The 26,150-nt window shown below is 40.7% G+C and overlaps 1 protein-coding gene across 9 annotated transcripts in view; it reads right to left on the bottom strand.

The window, feature by feature from the left end:
* CAMK2B (calcium/calmodulin dependent protein kinase II beta) overlaps positions 1-26,150 on the bottom strand; it is a 165,160-nt gene that overhangs the window by 116,994 nt on the left and 22,016 nt on the right. For all 9 annotated transcript variants that reach the window (XM_042477023.1, XM_042477024.1, XM_042477025.1 and 6 more), the window contains exon 2: positions 14,907-15,001. In XM_042477023.1, coding sequence (XP_042332957.1) covers positions 14,907-15,001 — 95 coding nt within the window. The remainder of the gene's footprint in view (positions 1-14,906; positions 15,002-26,150) is intronic.

Raw genomic sequence — 26,150 nt, 5'->3', positions numbered from 1 at the left:
TTGCATTAACATATGTCTCCCCTCCTGGCTCCTGCAACATCTAGAAACTCTACAACTTATGTCCCCTGGGATAAATTTTCTATCCATAAAGTAGCTCTCCTGGTCCAGTCAGGAGGTGAAAGCAGTAATTTGTCATTCAAGCAAATTTATCCCCCACAAAAAAAGAATAATCTCAGATAGAACTGTTCTGTGCTGGCGATATTTGCCAGGAGGGTTATCATCCGCCTGTCTTTTGTTAACTCTGTCCTGTTCAAGGCAGAAGGAAACTTAACCGTACAGCCCTTCTGTTTCTTCTCATAAAGACTAGCAAGCCGTGCGGGAATCAAAGAGAAATCCCTGAATCCCCTGCTGTTGCTTCCCTCCCTTCATCCCTGCCTGGCATTATTTGGAAGAGAGAGTCTAGCTGGAGTCTAGGGAACCCCTGTGCTGCTCGCACAAATTAAATGTCCAGTAAAACACGGGCTGGATGGCTGACAGGCAGGCTTAGGAGCCAATTGCTGCTCAAGACAGGCCAAAAGCAGGCGACTCTTCCAAGGCTCAGGGCTGTCAGTCAAACATGTAGAGCTATGTTCTTGCTGGCAGAGGAGTGGAGCAGTGCAACTGAGCATGCTCCAATCTACCTGCATTGCAGTGGCTCAGAGTGTCCTCTATTAACCCAGCTGTATGCTAATCCCATCATGCCATACAGGACACTTATTAGCACAGCGGCAGAACCAGGGGAAGAACATTTTGCTTTGAATGCAAGGGAGGAGGGTGGAGGAAGAAGGGGGGATGCACAAGACGAAGAGCGAGGGGCAAGACAAACAAGTATCCATTATGAGACACCAAAACAAAAGGCAGCCTTAGTGCTTTGCAACAGAATCATAATCTGAGCACTTTCCTCCAACAGTAATGCTCAGAGTCTGGGCCTGCCGAACAACTACAACCAGAGCATGAATAAGAAGCCTGGAATTTCTCATGGAAATACAGTGCCAAAGCTGTCAATATACAGGCAGGAATCACATGGTTTTTGAGCGAAGTAGTGTGCTGTGTGTGTATGTGTACGTATATATATTTATTATAATTGAAACTATGTTTTAAATATGTTTAAGGGTTTTTAGTGCTTTAGCTAATTTGGTGTAGTGGTTTGAGCGTTGGACTACAATCCTGGAGATCAGGGTTCAAGTCCCTGCTTTGCCCTGAAAACCCACCCACTGGGTGCCCTTGGGCAGGTGACACTTTCTCAGCCTCAGAGTATGGCAGCGGCAAACTCCCTCTGAAGAAATGTTCAAAGAAAACCCTTCAGGTCGCCGTGTGATGGAGATCACTTGAAGGCACACACCATGCACACATACACACAATCATGTTTTTAAATATTGGTCATGTTTAATTCCCTTTTAACGTTTTAAAATCAATGTTTACGTTGGACCTTTCTGAAATTATTGTAAGCCACCTTGGATCTCACTTTGGAAGAAAAGTGGGATAGAACTGCAATAAATAAATAAATAAGTGTTGGAGGATGGGAGAAAGGCAATGTTGTTGTTGTTGTTAATTGCTCTCGCGTCGATCAATCTCGACCCATGGTAACCCCACTAATGAGAAATCTAATGAGAACTAATGAGCTTTACCATCGTTTTCGCTAAGGGTTTTAAATTATAAAATGTCGTCATTGTATCTTAATGTTTATTTTTCCATTGTAATACTTCCACAATGCTTATAGTTATTGTGTTTTCCCATTATTTCTTTTAAATAAGTGTATGTTTTTTCCTCAATGTTCCATTATAGCAGGGGTAGGCAACCTGCGGCCCGGCGAGGCCTTGGGACCGGCCCCAGCCTGGCCCTTATTTTTTGGCTTCGGCCCCCCAGTTGTCTGAGAGACAGCAACCCGGCCCCCGGCTCAAAAAGATTGCCTACCCCTGCATTATAGTTTCTTTTTTCTGTCCATTAATTTGTTGAGATAGTATATCCATCTCCATCATATCGACAAGTTTTATTTCCCACTCCTCTATTTGAATATATTTCTTCACGTTCCAATATTTAGCATATGTCAGCGTAGCCGCTGTTAGCATATAAACATGCTGTCGATATGTCAGGAATAAACTTTTCTAGGACATGGCCACATAATCCAAAACCCCCCACAAAAACTATTATTATTATTATTATTATTATTATTATTATTATTATTAGGTCACACAGTCAACTAGAACAAATCTCCATGGAAACACACTGTGGAAGTTCACACATTCAAACAGAGGCAGCTGCTTAATGCAAGGAGGTTAAGCAACAAGGCAGCTGCGATGATGCCTTGAGGTGAACAGCCCCCCTATTGTTCCCAACCTAATAAACTCCAGCAAGGACCCCCATTTGCAACGCTGGAACATAAATGTCCATATAGAACGGTACTAAATAGAAGAGATTTTTAAACAAATCCAAAAGAGAGGGCAGGAACTGAATTTAGAAGTCACACAGTAGAATGATGTTACTTGCAACATGTTATGGGGAAGGGTTCAATTTTTTATTAGTCTTTTGCAGTTTCTGACTTATTTTTCGGTTTCTGACTTATGGTGACCCTAAAGCGGACCCTACCATAGGGTACTTTAATACTGGTGAGTTATTTTTTCATGTTAATGTTAATGTGTTACTGAGGAGTATAACAGTGAGCAAACCTTTATCCCTCAGTGACAATGCTTATGCCATTTTTGGTGCACCTAACATTTGTTCACTGCCTTTACTCTGGGGGGGGGGGTTGTATTATTTTGGGTAATGTGGATTCATTTTTGTATTTGATTACTTTTTTAAAACAATATATTAAAAAATGCAAACACAATTTTGTGAAAAATAAAAATAAATAAAAAGTAATCAATTGCTAATGAGTAATTAGTCTTTCTTTTGGAGTGCCAACTAACAAGTCACAGCATGACTTACTTTAAGCGTAATCATAATAGTTTTATTTAATAATCCTCTCGACTCTCTAAGAGCCAGAGTAGTGTAGTAGTTTGAGTGTTGGACTAAGACTCCGGGAGGCTAGGGTTTGAATCCTTATTCAACCACAACAATTCATGGAGTGACTGTAGGCAAGTTACACTATCTGTGCCTTAGGAGAAGTCAATGGTATATCCTCACTGAACAAATATTTCCAAGAAACCCCTATAGTAAGGTCCGCCTTAAGGTCACCGTAAGTAACAACTTGAAGGCACACAACAAGAACAATTACTCTCACTGGCAATAGATCTCCTGGATTCTTGAGCCAAGGTTTTTCTCACTTCTTTCTCATTGCTTGCTACCTATCTCCTTTAACTAGAGATAAACTTGGAAACATCTGCAAGAAAAACACTATTCCTGACCCAAGTGAAGGCTTGCTCCATATATTGGTTTTAAAATACCAATTTTTTTTTTCTTTTTGAGTCAGCCAGTTTATAAATAATTTAATGGGAAGGTAGGATGTAAAGTATTTGACATAAAACCATTTATCAAAACTAAAAATATTAATAGTTTCCTATTGTTTAAAAGCACTACCATGCGCATTTGTCGTGCATTATAGTATATATGAGATATGTTTCCATATACAGTGAACCCTCCACATTTACTGGGGTTAGGGGCACAGGACCCACATAAGAGTGGAAAAACCATAAATTAAAAAGACTATTTTTTTTTTAAATCACAGAAAACAACTCTCTAGGAATGTCTAGATCCTCCAATGCAATTCTATGGTCAAGATCTGCCAGACGTTGACCATGAAATTGTGCTGGAGGCCCTACAAATGCCTAGAGAACTGCTCTCTCTAGGGATCTCTGGGTCTTCCAGCAACACCTTTAGCAGAAGCTGACAACAGAATCGGGTCCTAGAGATTCCTAGAGAGAACATATGAATCAAATCTGCGAATAATCAAATCCACAAAAGTCAAAAACACAAATGTGGAGGGCTGACTGTAGATGTGAGATCTATATAAGAAAAACAACAGTCCAGTCCAAATGCCCTACTGTCATGGCACAGACAGCACCTTGCATTATGTCATGATTAAAGAATAAAATCTCCAGAGACGACAAGGTTTTACTTTGTCGTTAATGGAACTGTATAATTCTGCATCGCAGACAATTTTCCTTTTAAAGTAGTTTGCAATCTCCATTCACTCAGTATGTCAACAGAGAGTTAATGACGGCATGCACTACTTCTTAATTAGATCAGTTATGTATCCCTCCGTACTAATACATTTGTGCTTAAGGACATTATGGTGAACTCTATACAGGAAGATCTGTCTGCTTGCGCTAAATATAGTCTGCTGAGTTTGGAAGGAGCTGCATCAGTGTAAGGTAGAGGCAGCAAACTGTAATTGTGTCAGAAGGCAAAATGTTAATTTCTATTTCTTTATGGGGAAGAAGGCAGAAAATTCCATGCCTATTCCAAGAATGGCCTTTTTATCTCCTGTCACTGTGAATGCAAGTGGAGTGGAGGAAATTCCCACTATAATCTTGAGTAACTGATGCTTGACTTCCGCTGATGCATGCCATGTTTCCATGCATATATAAAAGTGAAATGGCAGTGCCATGTCGTACAGTTGTTGAAGCAGGCTCTGCCCCACAAGAGACTGTCTCACAGCATGTCTTTTAGTTTTTAAAATCGCTACATGACCCTTTTTTGTGTGTTTACTGTAATCAACTAATACAAATACAGCTACCCATTGGGGAACTATCACAGGTAGAGGAGAAACATGGCGGTGATCTACCTTTGCCCACATCACCTTTCGCTCTTGAAGCAGGATTCCTAGTAATCCTGTTAATTCATTAATTTAAAAATACTATAAACTGAACTTCATTTACAAGGGCCCCAACATCATATACACATTTGAAATGGACAAGTGTTTTGTTTTTTTTAAGCATAAGATTACAATTTAAGGTGCAATCTTATGGACTGAAGGAATGCACCTCAGGGGCCATCAGAAGAATCAGAAGTCACTTCATTTCAGGTTGCAAATGACACTCCAATTTGGGAATGGACATCTCCCTCCAAATCCCTCCCTGTCACCATGGACATTTTTATGGTGGCTCTCTTTCGATATTAGAACTACTATGGAACTAATCTCAGATCCTTCCTCATTGAAAGGCAAAAGGAGGTATGTTGGTGGTATGGCAATGGGGAGGAAGTGAGGAAGCCAACAAAGTTATGCTGGATCGAAATCCCTCTCAATCCTACACAGCCCAAGGCAAAGGGAAGTTCAATCCCATCTATGTGCTCCTTGCCTTTAGGAACTCAGTGTAAGGGGCATTAAAAATTTACGAACGGCAAACTATGGAAAACTATAAAAACAGGCTGCCAAATGGTCACAACTCATAAATAGTTTAGACACAGCAGTAAGAGTCCTGAAGGTTTATGGTTTGAATATTCAAGCATAAAATCAGATGACGAATGTATAGCACTCCAGATAGTGTCAGACTGCAACTCCCATCAACAGTTATCACAGTCAAGAGCTTACAATGGTTGTGATTCAAAAATATCTGAAAATATACTTTCCCCACTTTGGAAGAGATGCAGAATGGGAGCAGTGGCATATTTAATCCATGCCCTTTTCGGGATAACAATCGTTGTTACCTTCAAAGGCAATGCTCTATATTGTATCTTCTTTGTGTTAAAAAGATGCCCTCAGTATTCAGTCTAAGGACATGTAGCACCTCACGCAATATTTTTATTATTACTACCCAGTGATATGCTTTCTTTCTGCTTTGACTATCCCCCCCCCCCAATTTACTTTGTGGGGGGGAATTTAATGTTACAATGCAACTTACAGCTCACTTCTGATTTTGTGCAGCTTGCAGGTATAAATCTGTCAATCTGGAATCAACAGATTTATAAATATCTCCAAATGCCCAAAATAAAATCTGTACCGTTAGTAAGAGAAAAGCTGACACATCATGTTAAAGTTCTATGACAAGTAGAAGAAGAGGGGGGAAATTAAGATAAACACTTAGAAATATGATGGAATTTGTAGAGGAGAGCTGAGGACATTTTATGTAGGAACAAAATTAACCACAGATTTTTATTGATTTGAGGGAAAGATGCAAACAGCTCCTTGCAGATAGCAATGGGCTGGGCAGAAATCTAATGTTAACTGACTGACTGAAATAATAATTTGATTAATAATATAATCTAATAATCTAATAATTTTCTTTAGTCAAGGTAATTTACCAGTATGAGGATGTCACAAAGTTTTGTTGTCTCTTCAAGCAGTAATAGAGCTGCTAGATCAGGTGCCCAACAGTGTTTCACATCCTAGTTATGAACTTAAGTTTATCGCCATTCCAAACTTTACTGAAATAATTCCCCGTCTCCAGGCCCTGAAACAAAACCAGAAGTTCCTTGGGCCACAAACTCAAAGTCAGAATCTTAGGCCCCATCCAGACAGGCCAAAATAAAGCTGCTTTGGGTCACTTTGGAAGTATGCTGTTTAAATGATGCATGTGTCCTAAGAGTCCAGAAGCCACGCCAAAGCTGCGTTCTATTTCTTGGGACTGGAGTGTGGCTTTGGCACGGCTTCCAGACTCTTAGGACATATACATCATTTAAATAGCATACCTCTAAAGTGACCTGAAGCAGCTTTATTTTGGCCCGCCTGTATGGGGCCTTAGAGTCAGTATGCCTTGCACCTAAAGAAACCATCATTCTTGATGCTGAACTTGGAAATGTCATTTCTTGGACTATAGCTCCCAGACTCCCCAGCTAGTAACTTTTGCATTCCAGATCTTACTTGGATCTGCCCAAGGTCCTGAAGATGAAGCCTGACTACATGTTGCCTGGCTGAGAATGTGTATGCATCCTCCCAGATACCTCCTTATGCCCTATGGGCTCCTGCTATATATTTGATTTTAGTTGTGTCATTATTGTAGCAGTTGGTTTTATTTCACGTGCTTCCATAATAAACTCTTTTAGATTTTTTTTAAAAAAATGAAAAGCCTTACAAAATAATCAAATAAATAATTTTATTATTTCTTAAAAATCTAAACTCACACAATTTATTTTTTAAACCAACCTTAATTCCCATAATAACAAAATAAACTGCAGTATAGTTGCACGCTCTCAGCCCCGGAAAAACCTATGATAAGCTCAGCTCAGGGTCGCCAAACATCAGAAACAAGTTGAAGCCACACAACAAATTTCACAAGGGAGCTCAAGGTGCGCTACATTATAAAGTGGGAGAATATTTCCAGTCCCTTGGGATAGTTTACTGCTGAACCCAAAGTCACGATTCTTCCAACAAAATAACTTCCACTAGCACCATAGTAAATAATTAAATAATTTTAATGAAGGTTCAAACCCAACATAAAATCATTTTTTCTTTAGCCTACACTCCGGACCATCCAAAGCCTTCCTCCTAAAAGAACCAATAGCTAAAGATTTTCCATTGCTTGCTGAATCACGTTTACAGATACTTTAATTCGTACATAATTTCTGAGCAATGGGCAGCTAAATATTGAGAAGGTGTTTGAAATCCGAATGCGGTGAGGGCCTTTTGTAATGAACATAATGTCAGCTCATGAAAATAACTCTCTAAATTATGTGACTCTTTTATATAAGATTACTAAAAAAGAAATAAGAAAAAGCAAAAGCAGACAACTGAATGTGAGTCATGCCCTGCTGTACAGCTGCTTCCCGTGGTTTGTTATTAACTCCTACATGAGACTGTGTTAAATGTATAATACTTATGGTCAAATGAAAAGTCATTAAGGCAGAGCTAATACAGTTTCTGATGAATCTACAGTCAAACCAGTTAAGAACAGAAGATAAAAATCAACAAGACAGCGCACTATTAAGAGCCCATTGCAGTCAATTCCTTTAAGACCGTTGGAAAAGGAAAGTTTTCAATTGCTGACAGACGAACAACAATTCTGGGGATGGCACTCAAAAAACGTAAGTTTTCTAAGGTATGAACAAGGATTCATGTAGAAATCACTCCTATGCTCACAGCAATTTTATGCTGTGTAGAAACTGGGATAAGGAACAACTGAACTTCCAGATGTTGTCTAACTGCACACCCCAGCATCCTTTACCATTAACTATGCTGGCTAGGGTTAATGGGATTCTGTTATACCATCCTGAACACATGAATATGAATTGGGAAACTAAGCAGGGTCAGAAGTTATTAGTTTTAGATTGAAAACTACCAGGGAATGCCAGGGATCTCCAAGTATAGCTAGGAAAGAACTCTATCTAAAGTTTACAATCCTGGACTAAACATACCAGTCATTTGACTGAATAGAAATCAGCTTCCCATGTTCCTAGTTGCAGTCCATTAGCACCTGCAGAAGCATATATTCCCCATCACTGATTTAAACACTATTTGGAAAATGGAGATGTGGGCTGGAGCCTTATACAGGATCATACTATTTGTTCATCTGTTTCACCTTGTCTGACTAGTAGCAGTTCTCTAGGGAAGGTCCTTTCCATCACCATCATATTGGTATATGCTACACGGCCATTTCAATGAGTATGCTGGTGACTGAACCTAGGACCTTCTACATGCTAAGTATCACTCAGCTGTGAAGTCTCCTACTGAGATCCTAATTTCAAATACAAGAGCCTGCTGCAGCCTCAAGTACATATACTTAGAAAGTGTACTGATAAAATTGCTTCCAGGTAAGCATAATTAATATCAAACTTGCAAACATCTTGCATTCAAATTAATTGCAATGCTTTCTATTTTTTTTTTCTATACTTCAGTTTATTGGAGAGGAGGATTTTTTGAAATTCTGTAAAGTTACCATTACTTTGGAGTTTGCAGTCACAAGTCATCTCCATTGGGAATCCTCTCTCTGATAAGAACAGGAACAGTGTGTTTGTGTGCACACGCGTATGTGTGTGTTCGATATCGTTCTTATTCAGTTAAAGCTTCTGACTGACGTTTACCATATTGATATATACTCAATTTGTCCTGAGGATCAAAAGCAAAATTGGGACAACATCTGGACATTTTTAAAAATAGGGCACAAATATAGAGCGCATATGAACTTAGACATAAACATAATAAATAGAGCGCATATGAACTTAGGGTGCTGAACCACTCTTGTATAAGGTGTTACCAGTTTCTCAACCACTTGCTCATCTGACCAACATCTTAACAGCATCCATATAGACAAAATTTTTTGCCTGATTTGATGTAAGATATTTCGAAGAATAGAATATGAAAGCAAAAACAAACAGAACAAATGTGATCTTATTTTTTTTTAATCCAACCTGAGCCTAATTTCCCCTGTTCTCAGCATTTTGAGAGTTCTCTGTATGCCAACACCAGCTGCAGTTGTCAACACTCAGCAGTTTGGAGTACAGGGTGGGAGTGAAAAACAAATACTAATGAGAGGCCTAGAAAATAATAGGTTGAACAGCCTGAACTGTTCTGTACTCAGAAGTAAGCCCCACTAAACTGAGTGGAGTTTACACCAAATAAGGACACACAGGCAGGTTACAGACCACCCGTTTGGGGCGGCCTGTAACTGGCCCTTTCGCCGCTGTATTGGGGCCTCAGCTGCCACAACGGCACCTCTGAGGCCCCAATCCGTCGCTTTCCAGGCCGCGGGGAAGCGGCAAAAGGCTGTTTCCCCAGGACCTGGAAAGGGGTGTCCTTGGGGCTTCATGCCTCAAGGGCACCCGACGGCGGCGGGGAGGAGGAGAAAGGGCCACTCGGCCCCTTTCTCCCTTGCGTTGCTGGTGCAGCCATCTAAAGACTGCACCAGCAACGCAAACCGTCACGGAAAAGGTGCTCTAGGTGCCCTCGTGCCGCAGAAAGGGTGCTCTAGGTGCCCTTGCGCAGCGTGACAATGTCACAACCGCGCCACCTCGTTTGGAGGCAGCGCGGTGGTGACGTAGTCATGGTGGTGCCCATCTGTATAAGGCGCTGCCATTTTGTATGGACTGGGTCCGTACTAGGGTTAGGGGCGTCAAGAAGTGACGCCCCTTTCTAACCCTAGTACGCGCTCGTCGTGTACTAGGGTGCCCGTTTGTAATGGGCCACAGTATTGCAAACTAGAACACATCAGGATTTAAGTCTGCACAGGCATCCAAATGGCAAGGTGTTGGGAAAATATCCAAAACTATGGCAAAATGTCCAGCACTCCCCGCGCAAGACTTGAGTGGTACTATAACGTGTCCAAAATGTTTATATAAAATTGAAATTGTAATGATAATTTTGAGACACCCTGTATTTGGGGACAAAATTACTTTTGAAAATGTCAGAAATTGGGGAGATATGGTGTGGGGCTAACAGTGAGATATAGACCTTCTAGGTATCAGTGTACCTCAACATGTGTTATTTGCCCATGCGCTACATATAATATCTAAAGTATCAATCTACAGACATTCAGCACTTAGCTAAAGAAACAAATGGATAAACAGAAAAATAATCTTCTTGCCTCTCTCTCTTACACACATACCATAACTATCCATACTTATTTTTATTTTTCAATCTCTCTAACACAGAAGTCCAATTTCTACAAATACCCTTTCATTCATTGCACTACTGGGTATAGTTGAGTTGTGTCAGTCCTTATTGGACAGTATTATTTGCTCTATTTTAATCCAGCTTTTCAGCTGAACATTGACTGCCAAAGTGGCTCATAGCAATTAAAATATAATATAAAACGTTGTTGGTGGACAGGGGTTGGCTTCTCAGTTGAATCTGCATCCAGGCATCACAGCAGATACAGCAGGGGGCTGTTAACATTAATCTGTTGCACTTGACTTTCCTAAAGATACAAAATGTCCATTTAAAACACATTCTGGAATGTTATTAATCTTGCTATATACACACGAAGAAAAATTAAGGGGAGATGGTTGCACACGTATAACTGTAATTCTTCAGGTGGTCATCTGTGTAGCATTATGTAAGCATTTTGGCTGTAGACACCACCAGACCTATAGGCAGACCTATATAGGGCCTACCCACTGAAACCTCCTGTTCCTTGGACATTGAAGCACCAATCAATCCATAGAGCAGACAGGATATAACAAGGGAAGATGGGTGAAGTTTCTCTGAAGATGCCAGCCACAGATGCTGGCGAAACGTCAGAAAGAAACTCTGCTAGAACATGGCCACATAGCCCGAAAAAACCACAAAAAAACTATGAAGATGGGTGAAGCTGTGTGAGTTCACAGAGGACTACTCAAAGAACTGCAGTTACAGGTATGCAACCTGTCCTCCTCCTTCTGTGACTCACACACGTGGGACACTGACAAAGTACACAAGAGAAGGTAGGAGTATCACTGCAAACATGTCAAAGTTTATGGAACAGTAAGTGAAATGCGAGGCATCAGACATGAGACATGAGCATAAATGCCACCTACCCATCTAAAGCAATAATGGTACAGAAACAGTTTCAAGGGATGTAAACACTAAATCCAGGCTAACTTCAGTTACCACCGCTGCTCCGAAGTTATGGAACGACTTGTTGGAAGACATCCACATTTCCACTCTTACAGTCTTTAAGAAGGCCCCTAGTACGAATATGAATATGACTTGATCGTGATCAATGTCTCTCTATCCACCCAATTTCCCCCAATTTTTATCCTATTGCATTTTAGTGTTTTTTTAATTGTGATTATCCTATCCTTATGCACTTGTCATGTTCCAGACTATATGTAGTCACTTCTCGGAAGCCCTCTTCTCCCCTGCTATTAGGAGGTGCAAACGTAGAGACTCAAGAAATACTCTTAAAATACGCAAGCTGTTAAAGTTGACAAAAGCTCTTAATCTACAATCCCATTCATTAAAATTCTCTCTCACCTATCCAACCTGAAACAGCACTGGAAACATTCATTTAGAGTTGAAAAGCACTTTGGTATGCAACGTTATCTTCCAGAAATATGAGGGGGGGGAGAGAGACACTGCGTCCTGCCATCCTAGATCTCAGGTTTATCCTACATACAAGTGTATTTGAGGCCTACAAGGCCTCTCTAGGAAGCAGAAAAGCTCTCTCAAGGCCGCTCACACAAAGAGAATGATATAAAATATTTTAACCTAGCAGCAGAATACAGCTGAAATCCAGAACAACAGGGCTAACATGACCATCTAGTTCTCTGGGAGGGTCCATAACCAAGGCCTGCTGCAGGTTTCTTATGGTCCAAAAGCATTATTATGGTCCAAAAAGCTGCCTGGAGACTGGTTTGTAGTCAAAGTGACTGTGTATTATATTGTTCCAGAAGACCACACATATTCCTTGACCAAGGGGGAAAGGAAGGAAGGACGGAAGGAAAAAGAAGAAGAGAATGACAATCTTTGGCCCTCTTCACATCCCCTCCAACCCTGAGCAACGCTGTGTGACTGACTATTTTACAAACTCCACTGCCAACATCCTCGTCCCACTTTAGCTTAAGTGCATTGACACTACTTGACTCCAGCACCTTATTTTGTCAGCCTATTAAAGCTATTCTCTACTCTGGCTATAATACCTTTCTTTAAATGCTACTTAGAAGCACTGTATGCCTCATTGACTTAACCCCTGCCAGTCTCCGGGTCTCACACAGAGTTTAGCCCAATAATAACCTTGAGATCCTTTTAAATGTTTCAGCCCTGTCACTTTCTAATCATCTCCTCTTTAAATTCAGTAATCTTAGTCACAATCTCTCCCCTGCATCTAAACCCCATTAATCCAATTAGCAATTAGGTTACTCTGCATAGCCACTGCTTACAATTTATCTCCAGACCAAAATGAGGCAAGACTCCCAAAGACCGCACAGGAAGCATGACTATGGGAGGCACAAATGGACTTTCTCCCTCTCCTCCCAACCCAACTGTTGTTGTTTTTTCTTCAAATATTACTACATTTTCATTCCATGGTTGGTTAAATCCCATATTTAATATTGCTGGAAATGTGTAGTGTAAAGGTTTTGTGCTTAGACTTGGGCCTCATCACCAAGATACATTATTATGCATATACAAATATTCCAAAATCCCCCAAACTTCCGATCCCAAACATTTTGGATAAGGGATATTCAATTTGTATTTTGGTCCTCAAGCAGTAATATGAGTCATTATGTACCAAAAATTAACAGGAGAATTGTAACCTATGCATTATATGAGATTAAGTGATGCTAACCATTTCTTGTGAGTCAAGGAATGAATTGGACAGTTCCAAGAAGTGAATGCTTTCAGATGTGGGGATTAGTAAATATGCAACTTGGAAATGAGTTCTACCAAATGGAACTATGTAAGTGTGCTCAAAATTGAAGCTGTAACTTCCCACCACTTAGATGATGTGCAGCACACGCTTTGTATATAAACTCTAGGCTCAGTTCTCCAGCATCTCCAGCTAGATCTCTATTTGACATTCTGGAGATCTGCCATGATCTCTACCTGTGAACTCAGTTTTGAGCTGGATTGAATGGTTTGACTCAGTTCAAGGTAGGTCTTGAAGTTTAGAAAACAAGTAATGAAACTTGCAAAACAAGCTTTAACTTTATAAGCCAGTTCATTATTCATCCACTACTTTGCAGCTCTTCTAATTGCAAGACTATGGGCCCATACATACAGGCCAAAATAAAGCTGCTTTGGGTCACTTTGGAGGTATGTTGTTTCAATGATACATGGATCCTAAGAGGCCAGAAGCTGTGCCAAAGCTGTACTCCAGTCCTTAGGACTGGAACATAGCTTTGGTGCAGCTTCCAGCCTCTTAAGATATGTGTGTCATTTAAACAGCATACCTCCAAAGTGACCCGAAGCCTCTTTATTTTGGCCTGTCTGTTTGGGCCCAATGTGCACATTTTGCTAAAAGAGAACATCTGTTCTAAACTGACCATTGCAGTAGCCCAATTTGTGTATCCAAAAACAAATATAAAACATCATTAACTTGGCACAACACCAGAATCTGCACATATAAAAACATTTTAAACATACCACCTTGTCTAAAAAGCAACCGTCAATCCTATTTTAATAATCAAATTGACAGTAAGGCTATACCTATATCATCATATCCAGAGTTCTTTTTAAGCAGTAGCTTGACAATTCACTGAGAGGTGCTTCACTGATGCTTTAGAGGCTTTCTAAAATTAGGACTTTCATGGCTTAATGGGTCCCAACCTCACCTCTTATCCAACTCTACTATCAAACAAGGTCTGGGTTAATCATTTCCAGTTATGCTGCTTCAGCAAACTCAGTTTCTTTCGCTTTGTCTTCATTACTCCCCTAGATATATCCTTCCACACATAACTTCCCCTCATCATCCTGCTCGTTCCAGTCTATAAAGTCTAAATATCCTATCCTTTCATTCTATTATGAATTTCAAGACTCCAAGGACAAAAGCAATACCTGAGAAATGTAAGGCTAGCCTAAGATTGTTTGGTACCCGAGGCAAAGATGGTGCCCCATTTCGCATACAGAACCCAGAGGGACTGATAGTTGAATCTTACTCAACACTGGTAACAAAATAGTGTCCTCCACTATAACTTAAAGAGTAGTCTAGCTGGAATGGAAAGCGGGGAGCATGGCAGTTTTACTACACAAACTTTGTTCTCTGACAGAGTAACAGTTGGAGAAGTTAAACAACTTGCAATCATTGCATTTGCTCACCTTGCTATATCTAATGGTAGGGCTGGCCATAGAAAAGTGAGGAAACTCTCCTAGTGATTATGGCTACAATAAAGAAAATTTATAAGTTTGTCTTAGAAATACCATAAAGTGAGAGAACACTTATTTCTTAAAGCTCTTCCATGTCTTCCTTTCAGTTTCTAATGATTACTGCACTCATAAGTTATATTAGCCGAGTGTCTTTCACAATAACTGTCCTACCTATCCTCTCATAATTCTTGGCATTTGAACAGTGCATTAGTCTGTTTCTCTCTCGATTGATCCAACAAGTGCTTGTCATAAGCAAGTGGGCTGCTATCAGAGAAATGGCCTGTAATAGAAGATTTAAAAGTTCGGTCTATTACACAGAGAAAATGGATCCTACCTCTTGCTGAGAGCTTCTTAGTGTTGATAATCTTTGCTGCATATTCATGTCCAGTGCAGAGTTTGACACATCGTCGCACAACTGAAAAAGCCCCTCTGAAGAAAGAGCATCAGAAAGAGAAATGAACAGAGAGATTAATGTCTGCACTTGGGAGAAACTTGTTTAACAGATTCACAGCAGTACTACAATTGATTTTAAAAATTAAAAAAATAAAGCACAAAAAGCATATATTTACAAAATGTCTTGTCATTATAATATGTATTGTTGCATGTCTTCAAGTCGTTTTCAACTTATAGAGCCCCTAAGGTGAATCTAGCGGACACAGTGGCTCATTGGTTAAGACACTGACTCAGACAAGTGCAAGATTGGCAGGTCATAGAGTCACAGAAACATTGAGGCAGAAGAGATGCCAAGGGCCATCCAGTCCAACCCCATTCTGCCATGCAGGAACTCTCAATCAAAGCATCCCCGACAGATGGCCATCCAGCCTCTGTTTAAAGGCCTCCAAGGAAGGAGAGAATTGCCACCAGTTCCAGCTCAGAGCATCCTCTCTCCCTCTCTTGCGTTGTTAAGAGTTTATAAATTTTTCAGAAGAAGTGCTGAAAAATATAGTATGGGTATGTAAATGTTCTAATTAACATCTTTCAAGCAAATGTATCTCCTTCCATCCCAGTGTCCTAACTCCGTTCAGAGAGACCATAAATTAAATTAAAGAAGAAAAGTAGAAGGGATGGAAATATTTGGAGCCACCCGCTGTATGTAGGCAAAAAGCAACAGATGTTAGCAAACTGTTCTGCTTGTTTGCTGTTTCCACTTCAAATATTTAATCACAATCATTTCATTTCAATTATTTTTATATGCAGTCATATACATATGAAGTCAGACTGAAGTCTAATTGAGGTCAATGGGGCTTTGTTCTTGTGTGCCTTCCAGTCATTTCCAACTTATGGAGACCCTGAGGTGAACATATCATGGGGTTTTCCTTGCAAGATTTGTTCATAGGAGGTTTGCCATTGCTTTTCCCTAAGGCTGAAAGCATGTGATTTGTTCAAGGTTGTCCAGTGAGTTTTATGGAAATCAAACCCTGCTCTCCAGAGTCATGGTCCAACACTCAAACCACATTGGCTCTCACGGGTAAATTGGTACATGATTGCACCCTAAAGAGGGGAAGGAGGATCTATTTGGAGCATCCATTTTCCAAACATTGCATCCCAATAGCAAGGAAAAGACAACGTGAGAAGCTAAAAGGAGTAGTGGAAGCAAGGGAGGTAACTGTGAAGTCGGAGGCTTTCATGGCTGGCATCCATAGATTTTTTGTGGGGTTTTCAGTCTACATGGCCATGTTCTAGAAGAGTTTATTCCTGACGTTTCGCCAGCATCTGTGGTTGGCATCTTCAGAGAATGCTTGCCTGGAAAGGAGTTGTGTGTATGTATGATATATATATATATATATATATATATATATATATATATATTGTGTGACCTGGAAAGACAGGAGTGATTTGCCTGTGTATTGTTCTGTTGCTAATGGCAGGCCTCAAGGTGGGAAGGTCTGCAAAAGATGCCACAGATTGCTGGCGAAATGTCAGGAATAAACTCTTCAAGAACACGGCCACATAGCCCGAAAAACCCACAAAAAACTAAGGGAGGAAACTCTTATCAAGATAGCGGGGATATCTTTACTGGTTTGGATGAACAAGAAAATGCGCAAAATATGTTCACAGTTACAAAATATTCTCATGCAATCTCAGAGTCACTTGCCTGTAAGAATCCTGAGCTTCCCACTAATGTTGTGTGACCAATTGTATTTATTTGGCTCACTTGTAAAATGTAATTCATCCTTAATTGCTTTGTATAACAGCAGCAGTGGTTATTGGCCATGTCCATTACTTAGGTTTTGGTGGAGCACAAATGGACATAACAATTTCAGATTTCTGACCATGCATAACCACCAATACAATTTGTGCCAATATAAATATAACGATGTGGCAGATAAATTTGTGCTAGTGAGTTTTGTTCAGGATGTTTTCCCTCTCTCTCTCTCTAGAGTCTAGGGCCTAGACTCTGAAGATACCAAACAGTCTCTTCTGCATTCAGCCAGCAAAAAGGATTTGACTGCACCAGTCATTTACCTCTGATGTAGTAACTCTGAGAGAGTAGCTGTCATGTGTCATGCTTTTGGGAAAAAGGCAAGACATAAACCCAATAAATAACTAAGTATACCAGTTTGCATTCTCCTACTCATAGTTTGAATCTATAACCAATGAGACCACGATAAAAGCTGATAATAGTGCTGAAAACTGTAACATATCCATTACTGAAGGAGTTCAGAAAAAGTGCTTCCCACACCCAGAATTCCAACACTACAAACACTACAAAAGCCAAAACTGAAACACAACAAAAGCCGAAACATTTTTCATGGGTGGCTGAGATAGTGAAACCTTTGCTTTCTAATGACTCAACGTATACATAGTTTGTTCCATGCACAAAATGATTTAAAATATTGTATAACATTACCTTCAGTCTGTGTGTATAAGGTGTATATGAAACATAAACACATTTTATTGTTTAGACTTGGGTCCCATCTCATTCTATATGTATGTCCAAATGCAGGTACAGCCTCCTAAGCTGGGAAAAAAGACCCCTGGAGTAGACAGAAGTAAGGGCTTCCTAAGCCATTCAACACTGCACTTCTGCTACTAAGGTAAATGAAGTAATACTGAAGAAAGTGGGGTGATGGTGATGAACCGATGACAGTTAGCTTAAAACAGATGTGCTTCTTGAATACCTATTACAAAGTGCTTTTTGAAATTATATTATAGTAGGGAGGGAAATAATATTTGGAAATAACATTTGAAAAATATCTAGGGAATGGTTGAAAACATTGTTTCAGAAGTGTCAGGACACCTGGATATTAAAAATCCCAGACTGAGAAGAATCTTCATGATCTGGAACTTATTCTGAGCAAAATTCATACTTTTTGTGCAGAAAACGGCATTCTGTTCCTGGTGAGTCAATCAGAGTAGAAAATACTGGACAAAACAATCCAACCCAGTTGAAGGCAATTCCTTATGCTCTTTGGCAAAAGATTCTGGCTCTCTTTAGATACAGGAACTTATTGCAAATTGTTCCATCTCTAAAAATGATTTCTTAAGCTGTCATTTTTTTAAAATTTAGTGACCAAAAGAGTTACCGTATATATTTGACTATAAATCAAGAAATGTATGCCCCAAAATTGACCCTAAAATCCTGGGTCAACTTATATACAGGTCAATACACAAAAGGTCCTGAAACAAGCACCGCCGTGATGCCCCACTGTTCCCCACTCTTCATGCCTGGAGGCAGGAGTTTGTGTGTGTGAAAGAGTTTCCCAGTCTGATTTTAAAGCTGGTGGGGGTTTGGTTCCAGACTCCCCCAGAAACCAAATAATGAGGGACCTCAAGTCCCATTAGCATAAATGGATGTCGACATGCAGGTGGCACCATTGTGCATGCACCACCATTGACAATAATGGGCAGGGCCATCCATGGATGCTCCATGGATGACTAGCCCTCCAATATGGAGAGTCGACTGTATATTAATACAAGAGCCCTCAATACAGGACATATAACAAAAAGAAACATCTTAGGAAGAGTCTTGAACCCTGGAAAACTGACTTTTGATGTGCCAATTTATTTGCATCTGTTTGGATCTTTACTGCATTTTCTCCCACTCCCACAACAGTGTGAATATGCTTTATACCTGACCATTTATTATCACTCTGTGATGCAAAAAAGTGGGTTTATATCCAAGAAAATTAGTCTTAAAAGGTGCTGCCACATTTCTTTTTCTCCCCCCCCCCCCCCGCCTTCCTTCCTCCTTTTTATGCTGCAAGAGACTAACACAGCTCCTTCTCTGAAAATGTATCAGAGTGTTTTAACAATTAAAATATCTTTTCAGCATCGTGGGATTTGCCTTTGCTTTGGTGGCTAGGAGCCTTTCAGTAACTACAGAGGAGAGCAGGATAAAGTGTTGAACAGTTTGGGTGAGTAGAGGAAGGAGAAATGGGAGCTCAGTTTAATCTCCTGATTTAACTCTCATTTTACATCAAAAGCAGCACTTCCTTGAAAGAACAGCCAACAGCACCTACTCCTTGTAACACTGCTTTCAAAGGCTCCAGCAACTTTTAGCACAATCCCAGCTCAGCCACACTTGATTTTATTTCTTTTGAATTCATACGGCATAAGAACAGGGTTCGGACCAGATCACAACATTTTGCACCTGAAGGGGAGTAGCAAATTGTATTTCCAACTCTCCCAAGTCAAAATGCTGTAATATTCTAAGGCGGCCAAATAATAAAGCCAGAAACTCCCATGACCACTTCTTTCCATCTCCCTGACTGCAAAAAATATAATAGTAACAAAATAAATAACTAGCAATTTGTTGCCCTTTATGGCACCTGAATTATACTGCCTGGGGTGACTGCCTCATTCTGACAGAGCAAGCTGTGAGCAGGGCATAGCAAAAACACCCAATTACAGCTCTTTACAAAACCAAACATTCTGGCTCTCTAGGACCACACAAAGTCCCTGTATCTTGTCCACCCACCATTTAACTCTTAATTGTTCAGCTCAGCAGCCATGACCTGACTGCATCCTCAGCATCCTCAGTCTCTCCATGATAAGTGGGGCAGAGTTGGGAAGGACATCAGTAGAAATTCTTGAGCAGGTGCTCTTGCATATTACAATAGCAACAGAAAAGCACTTGCATATCTTCCACTATTCGTGTGCATTGTCTTACCTACTCATTACCTCCTCTTGAAAAAAACCACAGAAGTCCTTGCAGGGAAATTACATGCAGCACAATCCTATGCTTGTCTATTCAGAAATCATCATGAAGTCAAACAGTACTTCCTCCCAGGTAAAATGTGTACCAGATTACAGACTTATGCTATAGCTGCCACATCTCACTATGGAAGAAGTATGCAGCATCCCTTTATGAAAAAGACAACACATACAAAAAGGCAGGTGTGGGCCTCCCATGCATTTTATTTGCCATATACTGTACTGCAATGTGTAAAAGAGTTTAGTCGCTGCTTCAAAAGAAACACTGCAGAGAGGTTTGTATATGATATACACTTACAAGAGAGTTTTCAGAATGCCCATAGTTTAGCCAAATGTATGGAAAGGGGGCGTCTTAATTATTAATCTATGTAGTTGCCACAATTCCCCTCTTTTACAGAGAGATAGTGCTTGCCCTTGGGAATGCAAATGTATAACCATAATTCTCACATGCAAAACAGCAACAGCAGTTCAGTAAAAGCCTGTAGCACCTATAAAACAATCATGGGGCTAATACAAGCATTTTAAAAGCATTCTTTCCAGTATACATCCTTTAAGCATGCATTTTCCATCCCTGTGCTTGAACTGGCATTCTCTGGGCCACTTTGGGCAAGTGGTAAAGTACATCATAAATAAAGTGCATCAGCATGAATTCTCATCTGTGAAACATCAACAGTAGTAATGTAGCTCACACCGCTGCCACGATATTTAATGAAATAAGGAAAGTCTATACATTTACATGTGTTCAGGCTTCATATGTTAAGAATTTCAATTTAAAAAAAGTTTTCAGGACTTTTTATGTCATAGAAATATCCTGAAAATTATTTAGTAACTCAGTTGCACTTAATCTGGGATTTAGAAGGTATAAAGGTTATACTTAGGGCAATGGTTCATCTATCTCAGTATTGTCTCTGGAGGTAACAAAGACTGAATCTGGGGCTTACCTCACTCATTGCTTATGGTCAAATGCAGCCCAAGCCATTTTGATGCCTGAGATAGAGCTGTAAATAGCACCACCATCATCCCAGTCCATATTAAATTGCCAACCAAGGGTCAACCAAGTCATTTTGGTACATAAACCCCAGAGGTACTTCTCTCTATCCCTGACAGTAAAAACACAGTAGAATATAAGGACTAACAAATCCCTGCCCTTTCATGATACCCAGAAACTTCTGCTTGGGGCAAATTCTTTACTCTACCTAACAAGCCAGACATACTTATTCTAAAATGGAACTTTCTTTTTTGATGCCCGTCATGTCATTCTTCTGGCTGTTTTACAATTGCAGCACTTGCTTAGTTTACCGTTGCTGTTGTTGTGTGTCTTCAAGTTGTTCTTTACTTATGGTGACCTTAAGGCTAACCTATCACAGGATTTTCTCTGCATGCTTTGTCAAGCAGGGGTTTGCCATTGCCTTCCTCTGAGGCTGTAAGAGTGTAATTTGCCTAGATTCATCTAGTGGATTTCCATGGCACTCACAAGTGTTTACCATTCAATCTCTGCATATAAACCATTTGGCCTGAGGAAAGTAAATTTGGTTGTGCAGGCACAAGTGAAGCATAACTGAAGTATCTGGGCCAAATCCTGCCAAAGCAAAGCATTTCTAAGTCCCATACAGCTCAGTGCGTGTTTTTATACCACACTCTCAGAAATTCACAGGATGTCAATGCATTAGCTATGACAGGATTCAGGCTCATGGGAATTGGCTTGCTATTACTGCTACTCACCTCTGAGAAAATAATGTGCTGTCCCTATCTGGAATCAGCCAGGCACTGCTGGAGAAAAGATTCTCTGTCAGCCTTGACCAACCATATCTTCAGGCCAGCAGCTTCTGTTTCTTTGTGTGCTAATTCCAAGAAGATGGAAAACTACTCTAGCAGGGAAGCAGAGGTCAGAAGAGGGAGGTGAGGTAGAGGAAACACTAGATGTCTGGCTTCTGGGAGCCTGGATAGAGGTGGTGAAACCTAATAATATATTACACAATAAATTATGGTATCTTAGCAGCCCAGAGAGCAGTTACGTCATGTCTTTTGCTATGTTTAAGAAGGCTTAACCACCCTTCTTGCCTCACACTTAGTGACAGCTCTCAGTGGTTCTCAAAGCAAGGGATGCACTTATGCACAGTACATACAGCAAAAAGTCTGCCGCCATGTGCATCGTAGTGGAGGCAGGGGAGGAAAGAAAAGACAAAACCCACCAAAGAACAAAATAGGAAGTATCCTTGTTGGAAACAGGAAGCCAAGGGAACATTCATTCACATCCCAACAGAGAGAAAGAGAAAGAGAGCAAGAGAAAGTTCATATCTGGGCGGGAGTTCTTGTTATGGTAACTGAATCATTCTTGTGATAACTCCTAGCACCTACTGATTCACAGCAACGAACATAAGGAGCCACCATAACCAAGCTTCCCATCTGTTGATTTGCTCTTCCATCCCAAGATAAGTGGGCTTGTGTTGATCCTTGCTGCACAGTTATAGCTGTTACTGCAGAACGCTGTCCTGTCCTGTCTGTGCTTGTGAGATCCAATAACTTCATTTAATGTGAGAGATGATTCACAGTAAACTCATATATTCTCCTTGGATGTGTTTGCCTCTAATATGTAAAGTCTCCTCCAGATGTTTTGGACCAACTCTCATAATCCTTTATCATGAACCATGTTGGCAGTGGTTTCTGAGAGTTAGGGTCTTAAGCTCCTGGAAGACTCCTGCTCTAAGCTCCCTGTAGAAACAGTGGCAACTGTTCAGAAATTATTTCCAAGAACACACAAAAACAGTGGCCACGGAAATGGGCTATAATAACACGGAGAAATGTTACTGAGAATCTACACTACAACATTCCTGGATCTCATGGAGACATGGAACCACATGGAGGAACAGCCTTGACTGTCTGAATAAACCTGGAGACTGTTTTCTCTAGCACAAGCACAGAGACCTTTCTGTGTAAGTGACTGGTCATGACTTCTTGTTTGCCGAATAACAGATAAATGTTTCGTTTTTGTTTTAAATCACAGTACATGATGCAACTTACAAGCATATCACTACGATACAAAAACCATCTTAAAAATGTCTTCTCTGTCTGTTCTTTGGGAATTTCCTGACTAAGATTTATTTATTTCTCTAACATTTAAATTACATGTGTTTTAAGTCTTCCCAACACTCCCCAAGAGCAAACATCATAGAAGCACCAGAGACATAAGCGCAAGCCTCTACAGCAATGCGGCATGTGAAAACTACATGACTTGGTCTCGGGTCTTTGAGACTTTTAACACCGGTGGCATTGTACACGTTTTGCTAATACTGAAAGCAGCATGGAGTCTCAGCTAAAAAAAGATGCCTATATCAGGTTCAGAGTATGAGCTTCCTTCAGCATTCCCTACTGCCCACACAAAGTTCGAGAAAGTGACTGTCTTCATCTTAATGTTGTTAGCCACCTCGATCTCATTGGAGAGGTGAGGTATAAATAAATATCATCATCATCATCATTCAAGGAAAAAGAAAGAAATGCCAATTCCATTTTGTGGCTGGAGTGGTGAAATCCTACACTGAACACCTGAAGCCCTGGAGTGAGGCCAGATGTCCTGCCTTTCCTGCAAATACCAAGTACCTTATTCACTAAACAGACAAATGGGGAGCAGATGCTGTTCTCATTAGATTGCTGCCACTTCCTTATCACAAAACCCACAGTATTAGCTGTGGCTCAGGAATGGTCACCCATGGCCCCAATGCCTAGGGGCTTGCAATGGCCTCCCACTGCCTCTGCTACCTTACAGACAAATGGAGGAAGACTACAAGCCATCAGGAGGCCAACTATATGCAAGTGGGGATGTGGAACAAATCATTGGATAGTTGCTAAGCAACCTAGCTATGAAACAGCCATAAGGGGAAAAGATGAGGGAAGATGATGAGGGGGAAGCCCTCCCTAAACATGAATAAGTGATGATGAGGGGGTCCTCTCACCTCTGGTACAAAGAAGAGGGGAACAGCCCATTTGTTACCACTTCCAAAGCACCTCAAAGAGCTTCAAGAGCTCAAAGAGGCCTGGATTCCTTGTTTTCCCTGGACAGCTATCCAGAACAAGAGGAAGGATATAGGTTAACTACAGCAAGGTCTCTCTGCCTACATTTCAATGATTTTATCCACAGCAAGAGACAGGTGCTTGCACAAATGATGATACTACTTGCTAGAAGAAGATGAAGAAGAAGAGAGACTGTGCATGAATTGTTCAGAGGCAACACCTGTTACACGAGACATGAGGCTGACAAACACTATTTTGAATCCTTTGGGCTCCAGGGTTTTGTTGATCATTAGCTTTCTTTTTTGTTCCCTCTTTTATTTAGGGGGTTGGCATGATCGCTGAGGAACATGAGGCTACAGACAGCTGCTGCACACAATTCCCAGAATGAACACACTCATCCCCATCAAGCCTGCATTAGAGGGGTAAAAAAATGGAAAGAGAAAGAAAGAACGCCAAGGGAACAAGAACATTCTTATCAAACCTGCATTAGAGGGGAAATGGAAAGAGAAATAAAGAACACCAAGAGAAGAAGAATATTCACTAGCTTTGCTGCAGAGTGGCACTCAGACGGGCACAGTGACCGAAAGCTATCCTGATTGACTGAACAAAAAGGACTTCAGAAAATGAAAGCACATGCTACTCATACAAATAAAACAAATACACACACACACACACACACACAGAGAGAGAGAGAGAGAGAGAGAGAGAGAGAGAATTTTGTATGACTGGGCAAAATTTCTCTGGTATCTTCACCCAACGTTGAAAAAAAAAAGACTCAAAAGGCTAAAATTCACCATAAGTAGAAAGCACAGAGATGGGGAATCTTTGACTCCCCAGTTGTTTGGGGCTACAACTTCCACAATTTTTGAGATGACCACTCTCAAAAATCCCCAACTATGTGTGTGTGTGTGTGGGGGGGGTGCTTCTGGAAAACCAAAATATCTAGGCAGGCAAAGAACCCGATGGGGAATCTTTGTTTCCCCAGATATTTTGGACTGCAGTTCCCACAATTGCTTGCCATCAGATGACAACTGTCAAAATCCCTAAATATGCTGGGTGGGATGGCTGGGAGTCCAAACTATCTGGAGGGCCAAAGATTCTCTGTTATGTCTGCCTTATTACAAGATAGCCAAACAGCTTTGCCACAACAGAGGGGATCTGTCATATAGCTAGACAGTAATAGAGTGAGCTGGGTTACTCTCCTGTATTTCTGTCTCACAGCTGATATAATCCCAAACCCAAGCAGCATCTGGAAGTTTGACATGGGGAGGAGAAACTGATAGGATGAGGAAGATGAGTGGTGCAGGTCGTGAAGGTGCCAAATTCAAACCCACACTCTGTTACTAAGCATGTTCTCCAAGATTCCTTGAGGTGGATATCTCTAAGCAAGGACCCCTAAAAAGTACCATGATACCTCTCCTTATGATTCCAAGTGCAGCCAATGCATGAGGCAGGAGGTAATTGAGAAGCAAGAGTGCTAGGTACAAGCCAGAGGACTACCCCTTTTAGGCTGTGCCATCTTCAGGAACAGAGTAAAGTCTGGGAGGATTACTTTCACACAAGAGAAATCAAATTTTCAGTTAAGCACCGACTTTCTTGGGAAAAGCAATCTGCTTGGAGCTATCCAAGGTCCTGCGAATCTAGTCTGATGCAGTTGCAGGTGTTATGCCTTGTAGGATCATGCTTGTGAGAACATGAAATGCCATCTCCTCTGTAGACCAATAAGATAGAGGAAAAACCTATGCTTACCATCACTCTGTGTGTGCGTGCGCACATGTGCAGGTGCGCACCAAAAAGTGGTGAAAGAAAGTTGAAAATCTACAAAAAAATAATTGAAGGTGTCTGCCCCCATACTATCAGAAATACAGAAATATGAAAACAACTCACCAAACAATCCAGGAAATCAGTATTTTGTGGAAGATGGAAAAAGGAAAAGGAAAAAAAAAATCATGCGCTTCATCATTTGTGAGCCTTAATGGTAGCATCCAATTGATGCGTAATTTATAGAACATGTTATAGTACAGTGTTAAGACTACTGCATTAGCCATGTGGGGCAGGCAGTGCTCCCATTTTGAATTGCCTTGTGCCTCGTTGTGTTTCTTGGCAGCTGAATTGGCCTAAGCCTGTGTTTTAGTTTTGCCACTGCATTCTAATAATAAAGTATGCACAGCCGCTGCCTGCCAAATAATCAGCCATGCCCTGTTGCCCTTCGATTCCTGGATGGCTAAGACTCTCCCAGAGCAGCTGCCTTCTCTGCACTCCAAATTTCAATGGCCACTTTTTCTCGAACTGATCAATCACCTTTCATTTCACTTCTATTTGCTGAGCTCCAGCTTCCGAGCCAGTATAGTCCATTACTGCATTACTCTCATCTATCATAGCTTTAAAACTTATATTCTGCTTTTCGTCAAAT

This window comes from Sceloporus undulatus, chromosome 6 (genome assembly GCF_019175285.1).
Source record: "Sceloporus undulatus isolate JIND9_A2432 ecotype Alabama chromosome 6, SceUnd_v1.1, whole genome shotgun sequence".
NCBI lineage: Eukaryota > Metazoa > Chordata > Lepidosauria > Squamata > Phrynosomatidae > Sceloporus > Sceloporus undulatus.
The sequence above is the reverse complement of the archived record's forward strand: the minus strand, read 5'-3'. Positions and strand labels throughout refer to the sequence as shown.